The sequence below is a fragment of the Dermatophagoides farinae genome, chromosome 5, assembly GCF_024713945.1.
Source record: "Dermatophagoides farinae isolate YC_2012a chromosome 5, ASM2471394v1, whole genome shotgun sequence".
Classification (NCBI taxonomy): Eukaryota; Metazoa; Arthropoda; class Arachnida; order Sarcoptiformes; family Pyroglyphidae; genus Dermatophagoides; species Dermatophagoides farinae.
The window spans coordinates 1,041,623-1,059,970 of NC_134681.1; the positions used below are offsets into that span (position 1 = coordinate 1,041,623).

Genomic DNA, 18,348 nt, shown 5'->3' on the forward strand with positions numbered 1-18,348 from the left:
GCGGTAGGTACCAAGCATATACACACATATATACATTTACATGGCACCTGGTGGCGGTGATGGTGGCCACCTTTTACTTGATTACGGTCATACTTGAATGATTTCAGAATGGAAAAAGATGGATCAAAATATATGGATCAAGAGAAAATGTCATTCATAAACGTTTTATTTATTCATTTATTATTATAATAATTTCAGTTTCATTTGTTTTTTTTTTTTTTGTTTCACAGAATATTATTTTTTTGTTTGATACATTTACAATTGTTCATATCGAAACGATGTCCACGTGGACAAAATGTATCTATAGACATTGGATGTAAATGATGTTTATAAGCATAATAGAATTGTGGACATCGACATTCACAACGATCATTATCCCAGAACATATGGCCATGTATGGTCAATCGTTTTGTACATTCAAATCGTTCATGTACTAGATCCGGTCTACATTCACAACGACATGAATCATTATAGAATTTTTGTCGCTGATTTGAACATTGATTCATGAGATGTTGTCGACAATAACATTGACAACCAGTATGATAGGCAACTTGAACTTTACGATGATATAATTTCATCATCATATCCGGATTATGATGATAATGATCGATTGATTGAGCTGTTTGTATGATGGTTTTATATTGAATATTTGTTGGACGACATTCACGTTGATTCCAATCATCGAAATTGATTTGTCCTTGCATTGAACAACATCCAATACAACGAGATACACGAATACAACGTGGATAATAATGAATCGATTGATGACCATTTATTGAATTTGTTGTTGATGATTCCGAATCAAGATCAATTGTTTGATATTCAAGTGAACATCTTGATTGTTCATACAATAATTGATCACTATTATTCATCATCATTGGTTGATATTGAACATATTGAACTTTTGAACAATGACCATGGGTCATTAAAATTAGAATTATGATTATAATGGCTGACATTATTTTCAACGATATCGACACAATGAATTTATTTCTCCAATACAAAATAACAAAAACAACATGAAACATGACAAAAATGTAAATTGAATATTTTTTTTTTAGAATAAATATAACTAGATTTCAACCAGTTGTTCATACAAATCCAATGGTTCAATATTACCAGATAGTAATCGTTCACAAACATTACGATCTAGTTGATGTTTTTGAATGAATTTATTCATCATTGATTGTTGTTGTTGATGATTTAAAAATTGGCAATTTTTATGCCATACATCTTCTTGTACACATGATGCATATAAACGAATGTAACCATCTGATGATTCATTGATCAACATTCGTATGATGGCCAGGATTGTTTGCATGGATTTTCGACGGCCATCCATTGGATTTTGATTGATCAATGTATCACCATCAACGTTTTTTGGTAGAGTCCAATTTTTACAATTCATATGTTTATTATTATTATAATCATCATCATCATCATCTAGATTAGGCCATTGTGGATGAAGTTGTATACATTTACGTGCCATATATAAAAGAACAATTGCTTGAGGTGAAGGCAATTTAGTGGCTAGTGATAGAAAACGATAAACAAAATTTATCAAACGATCAATGAGAAAATGATGACGAATTGATTTGATGATCATTACATGGATACATTGTAAATAAAGGCGAAATGTTTGTCCATCTTGTCCATCGATGGGAAATTCATACAAAACTTGATATAAATGTTTAAAATCAAATTGATTTGTAGTCGTCGATGATGCAGTAGATTCAATACGTGACATTAATGTATAAATATTTTTCATAAAAATCAATTTATCATATGGTTGAAATTTTTCTGCTAATTCGACCGATTCGAGAAATGATTTCAATTTTCGTATCCAAGCATAGGCAAATTCTTCATTTGAATGTAATGCAAGATGAATGATAGATTCCAATGCAATAGGCAATAATGGACGATACCATCGATCAAGATCATTACCATTAGGCTGTAATAATGTTTCATGTAAAATTGTCATGAATTTCATATAGAATGCATATAGATTTTCATGTATATTCAATTCATGACGTTGTCTAACTTGTTGACTTTCTGTGGCTTCCGTTTCAAGTAATTGTTTTTCTAATAGTTTCATTTTTTTCGTCTGTTTACGATCACGTCGAGATGGTTGATTATTTGATTTTCGATTTTTACCAATCATTTTTGATTCATTTTCATGAATTTCACGATAGAAAATATTCTTAAATACAGACATAGCCAATGGACGAATACGAAATCGTAAATTCTGAATCATCATAGTCATTGATTTAACGAGAACAAGTGTTGTTTCACCCATTAAATCTTTACGAAATAAAATTTTTAATCCATCATAAATGGTTTGTTGCATTTCATTTGTAGCCTGATTACTACATAATACTTTGGCTGCTGAATCTATCAATGTTTCACGACAATTAAAATCATAATGTCGACTGATGAGTTCGCTTACACAGCGACAACCAATAGTGGCTAAACGTTGTCTTGCCTCTAAGGTTGTCAACATTGTCCGATAAAAATCGGAATCGCCCTGTTTTCGTGAATCGACAACAGATCCGATCACTCGTTTTAAACGTTTTAAATATTCCTGATAGTATTGCAGTAATCGATGTTCAAAATCCAATACATGTCGGGTTTCATTTTTCAATTTTGATGTTGTTTGTTCACCACGTTTATAAATTCTAATGACACAAAATAAAGTTTATATTTTGTATTTAAATATTGGCAAAACTTACCGATAATTTGGGATAATATCCAAAAAAATTATATTCAAAGCAAGAATGGTAAGTTTTTGTATGGTGAAAAAAGCCGATCCGATTCGAGGATCATCACGTGAGGTGATCAAAATGGTTAGCAACTGTTTTAATCGATGAATATTGTGCTGTGGATCGGACATTACCCGTTCGCTTATAGATGCCAGGAGTCGTCGATATTCTCGAATAGTTTTTTGACGTTCAGCAAATTTTTGTACCAATGTGGCATTGGTTTTTTTGATCGGTTTTTCTCGAAAAGTTTCCGATGATTTCATCATCTCATCATCGGCGATAATTTCCGGATCAATCATATCGAAATCATAATCGTCTTCAGAAATCATTTTTTTCAATTTCATTTTCAGAATGAACTAGGAATTTTCCAAAGAAAAACGTGCTCATCGATCACGTTGTTTTTTCAATTTCAGCCACTATTTACACATACAGTGATCAATCAATGTTAATTTAGATTTGAAATTTAAATGAGCAGGTTTTTCGAATAATTTCATAATACAGGTGTATGTGTTGAAATGTATCAACCAGATCAACGTCAACAAAATTTCATAATATGTGGCCTAATTGGCCTACTCTTGGGTGTGGCAACACTTCCGTTTGTTATACGTCAACCAATGACAACAAACGAACCTTCAATAGTGAAAAGGGTGCAACCAAAATGTCTACGTAAAAATGAAATTCTATTCACACCAGAAGAATTAGCTCAACATACACAATTACCATCCATATTATTAGGATTTATGGGCGTCGTTTATAATGTCAGTGATGGACATTATTATCATCCAGGTGGATCATATTCATTTTTTGCTGGACGTGATGGAACTCGTGCCTTTTTAACCGGTGAATTCGACACTGTAGACGAATTACGAGATGATATTAGCGATCTAGATGGTAGCTATATGAATGGTATGGAAACATGGATTAAATTGTATGATGATAAATATCCACGTGTCGGATTGGTTATTGGCAGCTATTATGATAACGATGGTTGTGCTACAAAAAAATTACATCGTGTAAAACGTATGCTATCAAAATCGGCTACAAACAAACAATTGGAAACAGAAGAATTAAATCAATATCCACCATGTAATTCACATTGGGATGCACAAACAAATCTGGGACGTGTTTGGTGTACAAAATTAAGTGGTGGCATTCAACGATATTGGACAGGAAAACCAAGATTATTTTATGATTTATTTCAGAAAAAATGGCGTTGCGCTTGCGTTAATAATGAAGATGAACAAAGTATTGATTATTGTGATCAACAACAGAATCATTCATCGATTGGTATGCAATATGATGATGATGATCAAAATGATCAAAATGATGATGATGTCAAACTGGCGACACCTGGTTGTCGTTTTAAACACTATGAAAATTGTGATCCAAAATCATTGGAATGTTCAATTACATCATGATGATGAAATTTAAAAATTTAAAAAATTAAAATTTTCATTTAACCATTTTTAATAATAAATTCCAAATTGAAGTAAAGAAAAAAAAATGAAAATAACATTCATCCATTTCACATATATAATAGAAAAAAAAGGACAACATAGCCACAACGGAAAAAGGGAAGAGAATTTTTTCCTTTTTTTCCGGTTAAAAAAAACAACGGTATTGATTTTGATTTTCAAAACAATTTTGTTTGTTTTCATGTTTTCATGTTTGTTTGTTTGTTCATATATAAATTGTAATAATTGTGTTGTGGATATAGTAATAAACATTATTATTATTATCATCAACAACAAAAACAACACAACAATCACAATTGACCAACAATAATTTTGAATGAAAATCAACTAAAACTAAAAAAAAAAAAAAATTTAAAAAAAAACGAAAGAAAAAATTAAATAAACAAACAATGATGATGATGATGAAAGAAACAAAAAAAACAAGGAGAAAAATCCTTCAGGCCAATTTGAATTTCAAGTTGTGTTCCAAATATTGTTGGGTGTGTGGATGGTTGTATTTGTGTGTGTGCGTGTGTGTGGGTGGGTGTATGGGTGTGATATAATCGATAAAAATTGAATGGCACTTGAATTCGAAAGAAAGAAAGGTTTTCATATTTTTTTTTTTTACTTTGTTTTGTATAGGCGTATATATTAGGAGGTGTGTGCGAGATGTGTATGTGATTATAATTTGATATTATGGCAATTTTTTTGTCGGTGTGTGTGTGGGTGTGTGTATGTTTTGTGTGAATAAATGAGAAAGATGTGATTTATTGATTGATTGATTGATTGGAAGCCAAGGAATTGATTTTATTTTTTTGTTTTCTCCAATTATAAATTTTAACTACTGCTTGCTGCACGCATTAAATGATGATGATCATATGGATGATAACGATGATTATGATTTGGTGATCCAACATTAACAGTACCAGTAGTGAGTGCAGCACTCATAATTGCAGCATTACGTAAACCATTTGATGGATTACCGGTTTGACGTTTTTCTTTTAATCCTATATATATATATTTATATATGATGATAAATGACAATAAATTGGGTATATGGAAAGGCGAAAAAAATTTGTTTGTTTGTTTTTTTTTGATATTGAATATTTTTTTTACCATTATTGAGCCAGGGACGTTTTTCAATTTCAATATATATTCAATACATCCATAAATATTATAAAAAAAATAACAGATTAGTAACGTTGTAATAATAGTAGTAATGATAGCAGTAGTATTGGTAGTAATTAGAAGAGATAAATTCCGGAATTTTGGACAGTTGTTTGATTGATTGATCAGTTGGTTGGTTGGTTGATTGATTGATTGATTGATTGATTTTGTTCAAATTAGCAAAACACAGCAGCCGTACAATGCAGCAGTTTGATTATTTATATAAAAAAAAGTAGTAGTAGTAGTAGTTATTCATAAATAATGATAATATAGTAGTGGTAAATAGTAGTAGTAGTAGGATGATTATCAGTTGTGTCAGTGATTCGGTCAATCGATCGATATGAAATTTTTTTTTTTTGAACAAAAAACAAAACAAAAAGAGGTAGAATCGAAAAAAAGAAGAAAGAGAGAAAAAAAGCAAGCATTAGTCAAAATTGATTCAAAAAAAAAATATTATTGATTTTGATTAATTTAAAATTTAAATTTAAAAAAAAAATTAATTTTTTTTGTTTGTTTGTTTGTAAAACAGATTAAAAGGATTATAAAAGGATTGGAAAAATGAGTGATGCGTTTCATGTTCAAGCAGGTCATTCATTCATTTTTCTCATCATCATCATCATCATCATTGTGGATTATTGTGCCCCTGGCTCATTGTTTTACCATCGATTGTTTTTTTTGAAATGATTCAAACATTTCAGAATAAACGATTTAATTTAAATCTTTTATGATGAATTGTCAATTATTATTATTAATTTTAATTTGCAAAAAAAAAAACGACAACAACAACAACAAATAATGGTATACATTTTAATCTAAACATCATTTAACGGCAACACCAACACACAATGCATATAAACACGCCGGATATATAGTTGCACATCGTAATAATAATCATCATCATCATCATCGAACCATAAATGGATGGGCAACAACAACAACAACAACAAAAAAATTATATATAGTGTTTTATATGGAGAAAAAAAATGAAAAAATTAAGAAAATTGCAAATTCAAACTGAGTATTTAATAGATTATTGGAACTGCCAAGGTGAATAAAAAAAACGGAGGTAAATGTTTGACAAAAAAAAACAAAGCTTGGTGGGCAGCGTATATGCTGACAAACAAAAATGGATGGCTAATGATTTCGATAATTAAAAAATGAACGAATGGTGATGACTACCACAAAAACTGTATTCTAATAATAAACAAAAAAAAAATTTAAGTAGCAAAAAAAAATGCAACAACCGGATGTGGAAGTGCCGGAAAAAAGGTGAAGAAAAAAAAACAAATCAGCTTCAGTTGTAATGAAACTAAATTCAAAAAATTGGCTTATTTTTTTATGTATATGAATAACTGTGTGTATTTGACAACAACAAAAGACCATATGAATGGAAAATATCTATTTTTTTTTACTTCGGGCCGAAGAAAAAATTCGGTAAAAAAAAAGATGATGGAACCATACATGATCTGTATTTTTTTTGGAGAATTCAAAGTTGGTTGAATGGTTGATGTGTGTTTCAATCATCATCATTAGTAGGAGGATATAGAGAGAGAGAGAAAAAAAAAACACCCCCACACACACAACCGATTCATGATGTAATGTTGATGATGACATGTGAATAGGAAAAAACAACAACAACAACAACAACAACAATAGAATTTCAACTGAAATACAATGCCTTTTTTCTGTATTCTTGATGACAGGCAAAGTGATGAAAGAAAAAAAAACGAGCAAAGAAATTTCAGAGGAAAAAAAAGATGAAGAAGAAGAATCAGAAATTCTAGATTCAGAATAGGCTTTGGGCCACATTATGGAAGTTGTGAATTTTTTCTTCTTCTTTTTTTTTGGTTTCGGTTTTGTTTCTTTTTGTATCAAGAATTTAAAACTTTTTCTCTTTTCATTATAATTTTGTAACTTTAAAGGTAAAGAATTAATAAAACATGCACTATTTTGAAAGAATAGAATAAAATTCTAGCGAACAATAAAAAAAATTTATCCAAATCAAACATCAATTATTGGATAATTAGTGGTTCGTTCGTTCGTTTTTTCTTCTATTCTGGGTGACGACAAAATTGTCGTAGTGCAAAAGAAAAAAAAACTGGCGACAAAAATAAAAGGAAAACCAAAAAAAAGTCTCTGCAAATTCGATTAGATTCAATTCAATTGTTTATGGATGTGTGTGTGTGTGTATTATAATATACAACTTTTGGTTGCAAACAAGCAAAAATGACAAAATGGAAAAAAAACTTTTCATCTTGTTATATGTTTCTACTGACTGATTGTTTTTAATTGATTTCAAATGGGCTAAAATTTTTTTGTTTCTTCATTGCATTGTATTGTTTTATTGACAATTTATAGTTTGTTCTGTGTTGTTGTTGTTGTTGCATTAAATTCATCATCATCATCAAGAGATTTGAATTTGGTGGAATAAAAAAAAAATCTTTTGTTGGTTTTTTTTTAATTTCATTCTGTGAATTGAGCTGCCTTTAGTTTGTTTCATCTTTTTTTTCACCACTATAATACTCATCTATATATCATCATTTTGTTTATTTTTTGGTTTTTTTGGTTTATGTTCATTTCAAGAATGACATTAATTGATTAGATTATGAATAGAATACGTTTCAAACGATCAATCAATCAATCAATCAATCAATCATTCAATTGAATTAAGTATATCATTTCGTATTCAGACAAAAAAAATTATTTGATGCGATTAAAGCAATAACAAAAAAAATCACAATGTTTTTCCCGTTTTGTTTTGTTTTGAATACCTGAACAAAAACCTAATGATGATGGCCAAACAGGTAATAAAAGAGTTTTTGAAAATTGTAGGTCATCAAACAAAACAAACAAAAAAAGAGAGGGAGAGAAACAGAAAAAAAATTCAAATAGATCAAAAACATAAAATAAATAATGATGTGATTTTGGATGTGATCGACACACACACACACCATAGAAAAAATAATGGCCATGTGTGTGTATGGTAATAAATGTGTTTAAAGCTATAAGTTTCATCATCACCATTATCATCATCATCATCATCAATCCATCAATGATTGATTGATTGATTGATTGATTAAATGATAATATATCATTGGCAAGGCACACATATTGTATTGGTAATAATAGAACGTGAATGAAAATGTAACGAATAAAAAAACAACAAAAGAAAAAAAAAACAAATAAATTCAGTAATAAAACTAAACTGTTCAAAGAAATAAAAGGAAATATAGAATTTTTTTTGTATAAAAAAAATCTAGAAAAAAAGACAAGAATAGAAAAGATTTGGCTATTTTTGTTTTAATTGTGACAAACTAACTACCATAAGTTGTTAACCCACCGGATGTGGCTGATGATGACGATGCTGATGATCCTGTTGCTGTTGATGCCGATACGGATGTTCCGGATTGTTCCGGTGTGATGACAGGTGCACCAGCTGCTGCAACTGCAGCGGCTGCTTGATAATCAAGTAATTGTGCAGCAGCTAATGATGCAGAATATTGATGATGAAATTCGGCAGCCGTTGCGGCATATTGATGATGATGAGTTTGATGTGGATGATGAGGATTCAACGCTGATGGATGTACATTTGTTGTATATAATAATGTACCATCGGGCGTACTAGTTGCCGTTATTAATTGAGGTGGAATCGATGCGGCTGCTGAATTTCCATTGAGCAATGCTTGGCCATAATGAAGATGATGAACAAGAGCCGATTGATGCGGCAGTGGTGTTGCAGCCGCCGCAGCTGGATGAGCAAATTGACGTGCTGTTGGTGTACCGGCCAATATAAGCGGTGCACCAATCGGTGATGGCTGATGATGATGACCAGGATGTCCGGTTGTCAAATGATGTGGATGATGACGAATTTGATGAGGATGTGTAGTAGCAGCAGCAGCAGCAGCTGCAGCTGCTAATGCAATCGGTACACCACCAGTACCACCACCAGTGGCATATGCATTCAATTGTTCTGGATCCAATCCCAAATTGACCAAATGTTGTGCACTAACTAGATTTGGTGATGTAGCAGCAGCAGCAGCAGCGGTAGCGGCTGCAATAGCTATAATAAAAATAAAATAAAATAAAATATCAATTGATGACCCTTCATTTTGGAGTTGATAAAAAAATATCTACTAACCAGAATTTCTTTGACCAGAATCACGATAAGTTCCATTGATGATGGCCAGTTCCATTAGTTGTCGTTTTTTAAGCTCATCTTCACCTTCAGTCTTTGAATTTCCAATGAAAAAAAAAATATTGAGTTTTATGCGAATGTTCCAAATGATTAGTAGTTGATCGTCGAAAACAACATGAAAAAATGATAAAACGAAAAAAAATTCAATTCAATTGAAAATAGATGAATGAATGACAGAAATGAATAAAACATAAGGTTTAGGCCATCACCATTATATTTGGTTGATAAGAAACTAACTAAAAACTAGACTCAATTTCATGTATTTCTGTCGAATAAGTTTCGACAAAAAATTTATCACCAATTCGAGATGGCCATACATTCGTGAAAAATTGAAAAAATTGACACCACTTACGATTGGAACCAATAATTTTTTAACCTCTTCAATTGCACGTTCCATTTTGGCTATGGCACGATTCTCTGTATCTTCCACAGTAATCAATACATGTAATTTATCGTTTAAATGTTCCCAATTTGGTTTGCCACGATTCTGTTCCTCCTATTTGTATTGATTGATTGATTGATTGAATCATGACAATCGAGATTTCAAACAAAAAAAAACATCAAACCTTTTTCTTGTCACGCATAGAACCACGACCACGGACCATAATTTTACAGCCAGTTTCTTGTTCCAATTGTTTGGCAGTCATACCACGTGGTCCAAGAATTCTTCCAACAAAATTGAACTAATTAAATTACAAAAATTTAATCGAATGAAAGTGAAACGAACAAAACAAAACAAAAAAAAATGACTTACATCTGGATGTTCATCAACAGGCACATAAACTTTTTCCATTTTATTTACAATAGGACCATCAGGTTCAGGTAATATCAATGGTTTATGTTCATCACCATTAATCTGAAATAATGAAGCTCGTACACGGGCAATCTCTGATGATGGTTGGTAATAATAACAATGGTTGATGATGATGATGATGATTTGTTTTGTTGTTGAACAGGTAAATCATTTGTTGTTGTTGTATGATATTTGTTCGATCATTTTTATTGTTGATCGTGATAAACATGATGATGATGATTCCAAGAACACCAAGAAAATAAAAAAAAAAAGAGAAAGAGAAAAACAAAATAAGTAGTTGTTAGATCGAAGAAGTGAAAAAAAATTGATCAATGGTCAATTGTGGAGAAATAAAAAACAGAAAAAGAACAGAAAAAAAGCAAAAATAAATTTTTTTTCTCCACCGTAAATTCCAACAATGATAATAAATCAAAAAAAAAAGATGCCAAGTATTTTGTTGTTGTTGTTGTTGTTGTAGCTGTTGTTGTTGTTATTCATTCGTTTTAAAATTTACGGTTATATTGTCCGTATAATGATGATTTGTGTTGTGTAACAAAATATACGGCAATAACTAGCATAGCGAATAAATATTATTTGTGTGGTGGGGAAGCTGGGGCTGACCCCTTCGATATACCTTTAGTGTTGGAAGATGAAAAAAAGAAAGAGAGAGAAAACACGCGAATATATCGTGTGTCGAGAATTTTTTTTTGTTTTTGTTTTTGTTTTTGTTTTTTAGTTTAGTTGATTGTTTTCCTATATTTGTGCTAAATTTTTTTTATTATTTTTTTTTTGCTGCCGGTTTTTTTTCATTCATTCATTCTTTCAATGTATATATACCAAAGTGTTCGTGTGCCAAATAATAAATCTCGAATTGTAATGTTTTGTTGTTGTTGTTTTTTTTGTTCAACCCGTTTTTTTTGCCCGTATGTGTATGAAATGTATGAAAAAAAATTCGACGACAACAATGCTCGTGTGTGTGCGGATGAAAACACCAGAATAGTGGAAGAAAAATTTGTAAAATCCTAATCCACACACACGCACCCATACACACACACACTATAGATTAATGATGATTGCAAAAAACAAAATGTTTTTGCTTGGTTTTAGTATTTTTTTTTACTTGAAAATTCAAATCTAAATCATTCTCTCTCTGTCTATGTGTGTGTGTGTGCTAAATTCGTCATCAAGGAGTTGGTTTAGGTGATTAATACATACATACATTTCTAAAGTCAATGCTTGAGCAGAAAAAAAAATGATGAAAATTTCCTGGCAAAACCACACAATTCATCATGAAATAAAGAAAAAATGGCAACAACAACAACAACAAAAATGTCACCACAACGTTACACAATATTCTTTGATTCTCGAATTTTTTTTTCTCTTGTTATTATTATTGTTGTTGTTGTTACAAAAAAAAGATAATCAATTCTTAAGAAAAAAATAAATACAGACAAGTGAAATAAAAAAAAAACAAAACATAATTCATTTCCATTCATTCTTCATAATAATTATTCATATTAATTTTTTCACTTTGTCTCATTTTTTTTCGTTATTTGGCTGCATTCAATCCAATTCTGAATGAAGCAGAATTTGTTTCTTCTATTCTTCAACAAAATCTTTTTCTTTTGTTTTCTCACATTTATTCTTTTCTATTCTATTTACTTTTGCTTACATTGCTAGAACAAAAAAAAATTTCTTCATTGTCTGCGTGTGTGTGATTGTCAAAAGTTAATTAATCATATTTATTCATCATCCTCATCAGCATCAAATGCAGGCAACAAAAAAAAAGAGAAACTGACAAGAATATAGAGAATAAAAAAAAAAACCAAGAATAAAAAATTCTGATGAAACGAGAAAAAAAAAATTTGCAAACCAGGCAATACAGAATCAGAATAGTTATATATGTCAATGAATGTTATTATTATTATTATGCATACCACTAGAGCTATTCATCATCATCTGTTTTTTTAGATGTCACACACTATTATAATATAATTCAATCAAAATCATTCAATCAACAATCATGATAATCAATTCTGGATTTTCTTTTTTTTCTATTTTTTTTTTTTTTTTTTGATTGACATATGGATCTTAATCCAAACGTGTAACATTCCGGAAACATTATCCGATATAGAACATGTAGATAGATAGATTGAGGAGAACAAAAAAAAATGTCACTTTTCATGACATGGCTTGATCGATGATGATGAATTAAATGATGATCACAGTGAAATGAAGCCAATATGTTTAACATCCCCAAGAAAAAAAGTGTTAAATTCGACAGCAAGCGAATGATTTTGTATGTATGTGTGTGTATTTGGCAATCATAAACTAGAGAAAAAAAAATAACGAAAGAAACAAGACTTTTCATTTCATTTTCAAACTGAAATTTTTTTTTTTATTTTTTTTTTGGTGAAATTATTTCCTTGCAAACGTAATGATTTTTCCCTTCTTTCATTCACCATTATATTCTCTATTTTATATTGAATTTAAATTTCAATGTCTTTTGGTGACATTTTTCTTTCTTTTTTTTCGCACATTTTTTTTTGTTTCTTTTGACGAATAGCATTTTTTTTTTGAACTTGCAATCATTTTCAACGGATTCTTATTTGCATATTGCAAAATATATTCGTGTACAAAAAAAAATTCGTCATATATATGTTCATTATGATGAAAGATCATTTTTCATCAATTTTAGAAAAAAAAGCCGGTTTGTTTTCACAATAATAATCACATATATAACAAATTGACATGATTTCATGGTTTTTGCCAAGAAATTTCTCTTATGGTCCTTTTTTTTTATTTTTTTTTTTCATCTCCACTGATATTCATTTCAATAATCGTGATTTTCTCCTAATTTTGGTCGGTAAAAATAAAATATTGGGCAAAAAAAAAAAATTAAATTATCACTGAAATTAATTAATTGAACTACGGATATATCGATTCTCGTGGTTTCCCGTAATCGATCGTGATTGACGATCTTCGTGATCAACAATCATAATAATTAAATATATAAATATACAACCATATAATACGGAGAACGAGTAGTATTTTATTATTATTATCGATTGATTGATAATATTAGCCACTATTGAAGTATTGATAAATTGATTGAGCATATTGAAAATAACAAAAATTCAGAGTGAATGAAATTAGAGAAATAATTTTATCCAGACTAAATTGAAAACAATTTTCCGCTTCCTTTCAACGGAAAATTGAATAAATAAATCGGATAGACATACAAATAGATTGCAACATCTCAAATAACAAACAAACGTAAATTGTGGACAAAATGAGACAACGGAGAGAGGGAGAGAGAATGAAAAAAAAAACAACAGATTATGCTAATCAAATCATTGATGTTATATGATGTAATGTTGAACAAATGAAATTCGAACATTGAATAGCCAGATGTTCAGAATTTGATGCAAAGTTTTTTTGTTTCAAGCTTAAAATTGTGATTGGCAAATGAGAAATTCAATTTTCTGTATTGTATGGAGAGAGAGAGAGAGAGAGAGAGAGAATTTTGTTGAAAACTTTTTTTTTCTGTTTCATCATCCCAAATGGGAGAATATTCACACACACACAAATAGCAATCACAATAATTGTATCACACCATTATTGTCCATAATGATAATTATACACACTCACACACACACAATTTTTATGATTTTGATAATGAATAAAAAATCCAGAATCCAGAATTGTGAATTGTTGCCCACTTTTAATCTTTTTCTTCCCTTCTCCTCCCCCAAAAAAAAATTTATGGAATGACAAACAAATAGAAAGTAAAAATAGATTATGATGAAATGATAATTTAACATGACCAGAAACAATCATATAACAAACGAATGGAAACGGAAAAAAAGACATTTATTTGTTTTTCACGAATTAAATATTCCAAATATTGGAAAAAAACCAATGCTGGTGGAATGTTTAAACTAAAAATTTTGCATTTTTTTCCATTTTTTTTGCTTGATCATCCAGCTGTTGTCTAATGTGTGTGTGTGTGTGTTATTCTAATGGTTGACTGGCTGGTGAACATGAAAAATTGATCCAGGTAGAATCAACTATTCACACACACACATATTATATAGCTCAAAAAATGAGTCATGACATCCAATTATACAAATAGAATGAAAGTCAAAACGATTGAGATTGAGATTGGGTGGATTTTTTTACTTGATCTTTTTTTTACGAAAAAAAAATAACAAGAATCGTTTCATCATCTTTATAATATGATGATACAGAGAGTCATTAATGTTAATGATGATGATGATGATGATGATGGATTCTTTTCAAACCTGAATTCAACAGCGACAACCATGTTCTGCAACAACAACAACAACAACAAAATCATTTCATTTTAGTTGGACTATATGGCCGGATATTTTTGGTTGTTGTTGTTGTTGAAACTAACAAAAATATAATAATAATGCAAGGCCTACTGAATGGCTGACATTACTCGACTAAACTCAACTCACCAGAAAAAAAATAGTTCAACTTGTGATTAAATCAAATTATTTCTATTTTCTTGGATTCACCAATAGACATTTATACCGGAATATTTTTTGTTTGTTTGTTTCACTTTTGCGTCCAGAATGTTTACAAAAGTAGTCCCTTGAGAATATAGTTTTATGTTGTTTTTTTTTTTGATTTCTCAATTACAAAATTTGTCCATATCACACCCACCATACCATACCGATACAACTGACCGGTTATTATACCTTAAAATCACGACTAAAAGACGCAACTGGCGAACCGCAGATATTTTTTTTTCTTCCATAATGTAACCATTAAAAATAAGACAATTTTTTGTATAAGAAGCGTCTTATATCCGCGATTTTGGGGTAATTTTTGTTTACGACCAAAAAAAGAAAAAAGAACGGTATTTTTTCCATTACAATGATCTCAAAACAGTATGATTGATAAAATTCAAAATTAAAACTGAAAACTACTACACCATCATCATCAATATACCGTTTAGTGAAAGGAAAGAATCGTATAAATGAAAAATGACAACCTAGCCAAACAAACAAACAGAAAAAAACCTGGCCAGTAAATCATGTATTTATTCTTCTCCATCATATTGAACCACAAAATGATCATCATCATTGAATAGAAGTAAATTATATGAACAGAATTTTTATTTTTGTTGGTTAGTTGGTGGAAAACAGAAACTATAAACACATTCTGGTTTGTCATTATTCATTTATATTAAATTCGATAAATAAATGTTATGAATTCTGTCATTTTAAAATCAGCGTATGTGTGTGTGTATGCATGTTGGCTGATGAAAAATCTATGCCTTAACCTACAAAAAACGACATTTGGTATTGAATTCATCATAATGATAGTGAAAAATGAAAAAAAAATTAATAAAATTCAAGTTTATCGAGCGTACGAATCATTTTTGTGTAAAAAAATCTTTGGACTGAAACAAAACAAAACAAAAAAAATGCGTTGGAAGATTTGTCCATTTATGTGTGATCATCTAAATTTGGTCATTTCACATTGATGCAATAATAATGTTTTTTCAATGTTGCCATAAATTTTCATTCAATAATGGTGGCCATATGCAATTTATGCAAATAATTAATCAAATAAATTTTTTATCATTCTTCGACAATTATGAATCAATCAATGTGAGGAAATGGGGGCCATATTTAACAACAACAATTATACTATTGTAAATGGCAACAACAACAACAACAACAACAACAACGACAACAACAAGAGCAACAACAAGAACGAAAATAAAAATATGGAAAACAATGTGTAGGTGGTTGAAATGTAAAAAAAGCAAAAAAATTTTTTTTTTTACAATTGTAGGCGTCAATTACATTGAACAAACTTATTTCATTCATGGAAAAGTTTTGTCTTGTTGTTTCCATGTTTCTATTTCCGGCGAAAAAAAAATAAAATTTTTTCTCTTTCAATGATTGATAGATGAACAACTTCCGGTGTGAATGGATACGATTTCATGCAATCGAAAAAAAAAGAATAAGAAGGAGAAAAGAAAAGAAAAACGTTTTTAAACACACACACACACACTGAAAAAAGCATCAAATTTCAATCATAAGATTTTATATTTAATTATTCCTTTTGGAACAATATAACTCTTTCATTCCTCTGTTTTTTTTGGTTGAAGTAAAAAAAAACAAAAATGTCACATGAAAGGTGACACCACCTACACTCAACAAATCATCATCATCATCATCATCATATCTCCAAAGACGACAATGGTTATCAAATCAAATGTCAAAAAAAAAAGGAAAAAGAAATGAATTGAATTTGACGAAAAAAACAACAATAACAACAACAACAACAACAACGGAAAATAACACCCATTTCAGAATGATGATGATGATGATAATTCAAGCAAGCGAGTAAAGACAAATCTAGCTGTTTATTTTTTCAAAGATTCATTCATTCATTCAACACAAATGATGATGACATGTTCATTATCATCAAAATCATTTAAAAAACCACCGCCGCCACCACATTACATTCAATTCGTTGACAAGTTGATTTTTTTTTCATTCACTTTGACAAATTTTTTAAAAAAAAATTTCAATTAGAAATTCAACAAAAAAAAAACAACAACGAAATTAAAATCCCAGAATAGAATCGTTTAATATATAGCAAAATTAACTCTTTCCTTTTTGTTGTTGTTGTTTATTCGTTCTAAGAATTGTCGTAAAAACCAAGTAAAATAGTGAGATTTAAGAAGGAAATGAATATTTCTAGATGACATATTTCCATTGTTGTTGTTGTTTTTTTCACATTTAATGTGAATTCTTTCCATTCTGTAGAAATTGTTTGAATGTTTAAAAACTACCACAATAATCATCAACAAAATGGAAAGAAATCTGGTAAACCATTGTCGTTGTTGGTCAATATGTGTGTGTGAATGCTGTATGTTTGATAAGAAAATGAAAATAGAAAATTTTTCTATTTGATCAAATGTACAGAGATACAATTCCTTCGAGATGTGGATACATATATACAGTTTTATTTTCTTACAAAGACAAAGCAAAAAAAAAAAGAAAAATTCTTTATTCATTTTGTTTACGAATGAATGAACATTGTTTTTAAATGAATATATATATATTTTTTTTTGTTTGTCTATTCTACACTTACAAATATTATGTTGTAATAATAATTTGACCATAATAATAACGAAATGAAGAATTTTTCTTTTTGTTTGTTTGTTTGTTTGGATTCTCCATGCATCAGAGAGCGAGAGCGAGAGAGAGAGAGAGAGAGGTCATTATTGTCATTTGGCCATCACAAAATGATGATCATAATGACGTCAAGCAAGCAAACAAAAAAAAAATTAAATAAAAATGTAAAACAACATCCCTGAAATTCTTGATTTTGACCAAGAATTCATGTCATCATCATCATCACCATTCTTGTCATTTCAAACAAACAAACAAAAAAAACGTTCGTTAATGATGAAACATAGTATCAAACAGAAAAAAAAGCTTATAATTCTAGTCTGAATGAATTGGACAGATTAATTTTCAAAATATACACAGTTATTATTGTTGAATTTAACTTGTTTGGTCAGGTTTTGTCATATAATCCAAACTTTTTTTTGTTTCATTTCTAATTCCCAGAAAAGTTCATTACTTATTTTTGTACTATTTCATTCTCTATATACCGTATTACGTTTGTGTGTCTGTGTACCGATTTTAAGATAATAACAACAATAATGATGATGTGTTTTTGATGTTGCATGTTGATTCAGCAGAAAAAAATGATTTTTTTTCGGTCGTTCATTCAATTATTGAATTCTATTCTAGATTTGGGAAACAATGAAAAAAAACAACAATTGCAACCCATATACAATGACAACAACAACTTGGATTTTGTTGAAGTTTGAAAAAAAAACAAACCATCATCATCATCATCATTTATTCTTCATGTATTCTGCTTTTTTTTCAAAATAAAATTCTCATTTCATGAAAGAAA

At 29.7% G+C, this 18,348-nt stretch overlaps 4 protein-coding genes across 13 annotated transcripts in view; 1 reads left to right on the plus strand and 3 right to left on the minus strand.

Moving 5' to 3' along the window:
- Positions 1–150: 150 nt before the first annotated feature.
- LOC124490493 (uncharacterized) lies at positions 151–1,028 on the minus strand. The gene has a single exon (XM_047053015.2). It carries the CDS (start codon positions 1,026–1,028, stop codon positions 225–227), a length of 804 nt encoding a protein of 267 aa, XP_046908971.1. The 3' UTR covers positions 151–224.
- Positions 962–3,587, minus strand: Noc3 (Nucleolar complex protein 3). The gene is made up of 2 exons (XM_075731323.1): positions 2,730–3,587; positions 962–2,675 (listed from the first exon to the last, which is right to left on the minus strand). Exons 1-2 carry the CDS (start codon positions 3,101–3,103, stop codon positions 1,073–1,075), a joined length of 1,977 nt encoding a protein of 658 aa, XP_075587438.1. The 5' UTR covers positions 3,104–3,587; the 3' UTR covers positions 962–1,072.
- On the plus strand, positions 3,275–4,263 carry LOC142597544 (neuferricin). Its single transcript, XM_075731325.1, has one exon. It carries the CDS (start codon positions 3,275–3,277, stop codon positions 4,175–4,177), a length of 903 nt encoding a protein of 300 aa, XP_075587440.1. The 3' UTR covers positions 4,178–4,263.
- LOC124494023 (uncharacterized) overlaps positions 4,209–18,348 on the minus strand; it is a 42,280-nt gene continuing 28,140 nt past the window's right edge. For 3 of the 10 annotated variants that reach the window (XM_075731314.1, XM_075731315.1, XM_075731316.1), the window contains exons 4-9: positions 10,330–10,463; positions 10,142–10,258; positions 9,928–10,071; positions 9,519–9,609; positions 8,703–9,440; positions 4,209–5,220 (exon numbers count right to left, since the gene is read on the minus strand). In XM_075731314.1, the coding sequence (XP_075587429.1) occupies positions 5,051–5,220; positions 8,703–9,440; positions 9,519–9,609; positions 9,928–10,071; positions 10,142–10,258; positions 10,330–10,463 (1,394 nt within the window). In that variant the 3' untranslated portion in view covers positions 4,209–5,050. Of the gene's footprint in view, positions 5,221–5,329; positions 9,441–9,518; positions 9,610–9,927; positions 10,072–10,141; positions 10,259–10,329; positions 10,464–18,348 lie in introns of all 10 variants that reach the window. The other 7 variants (XM_075731319.1, XM_075731320.1, XM_075731317.1 and 4 more) reach the window with 4 other exon arrangements.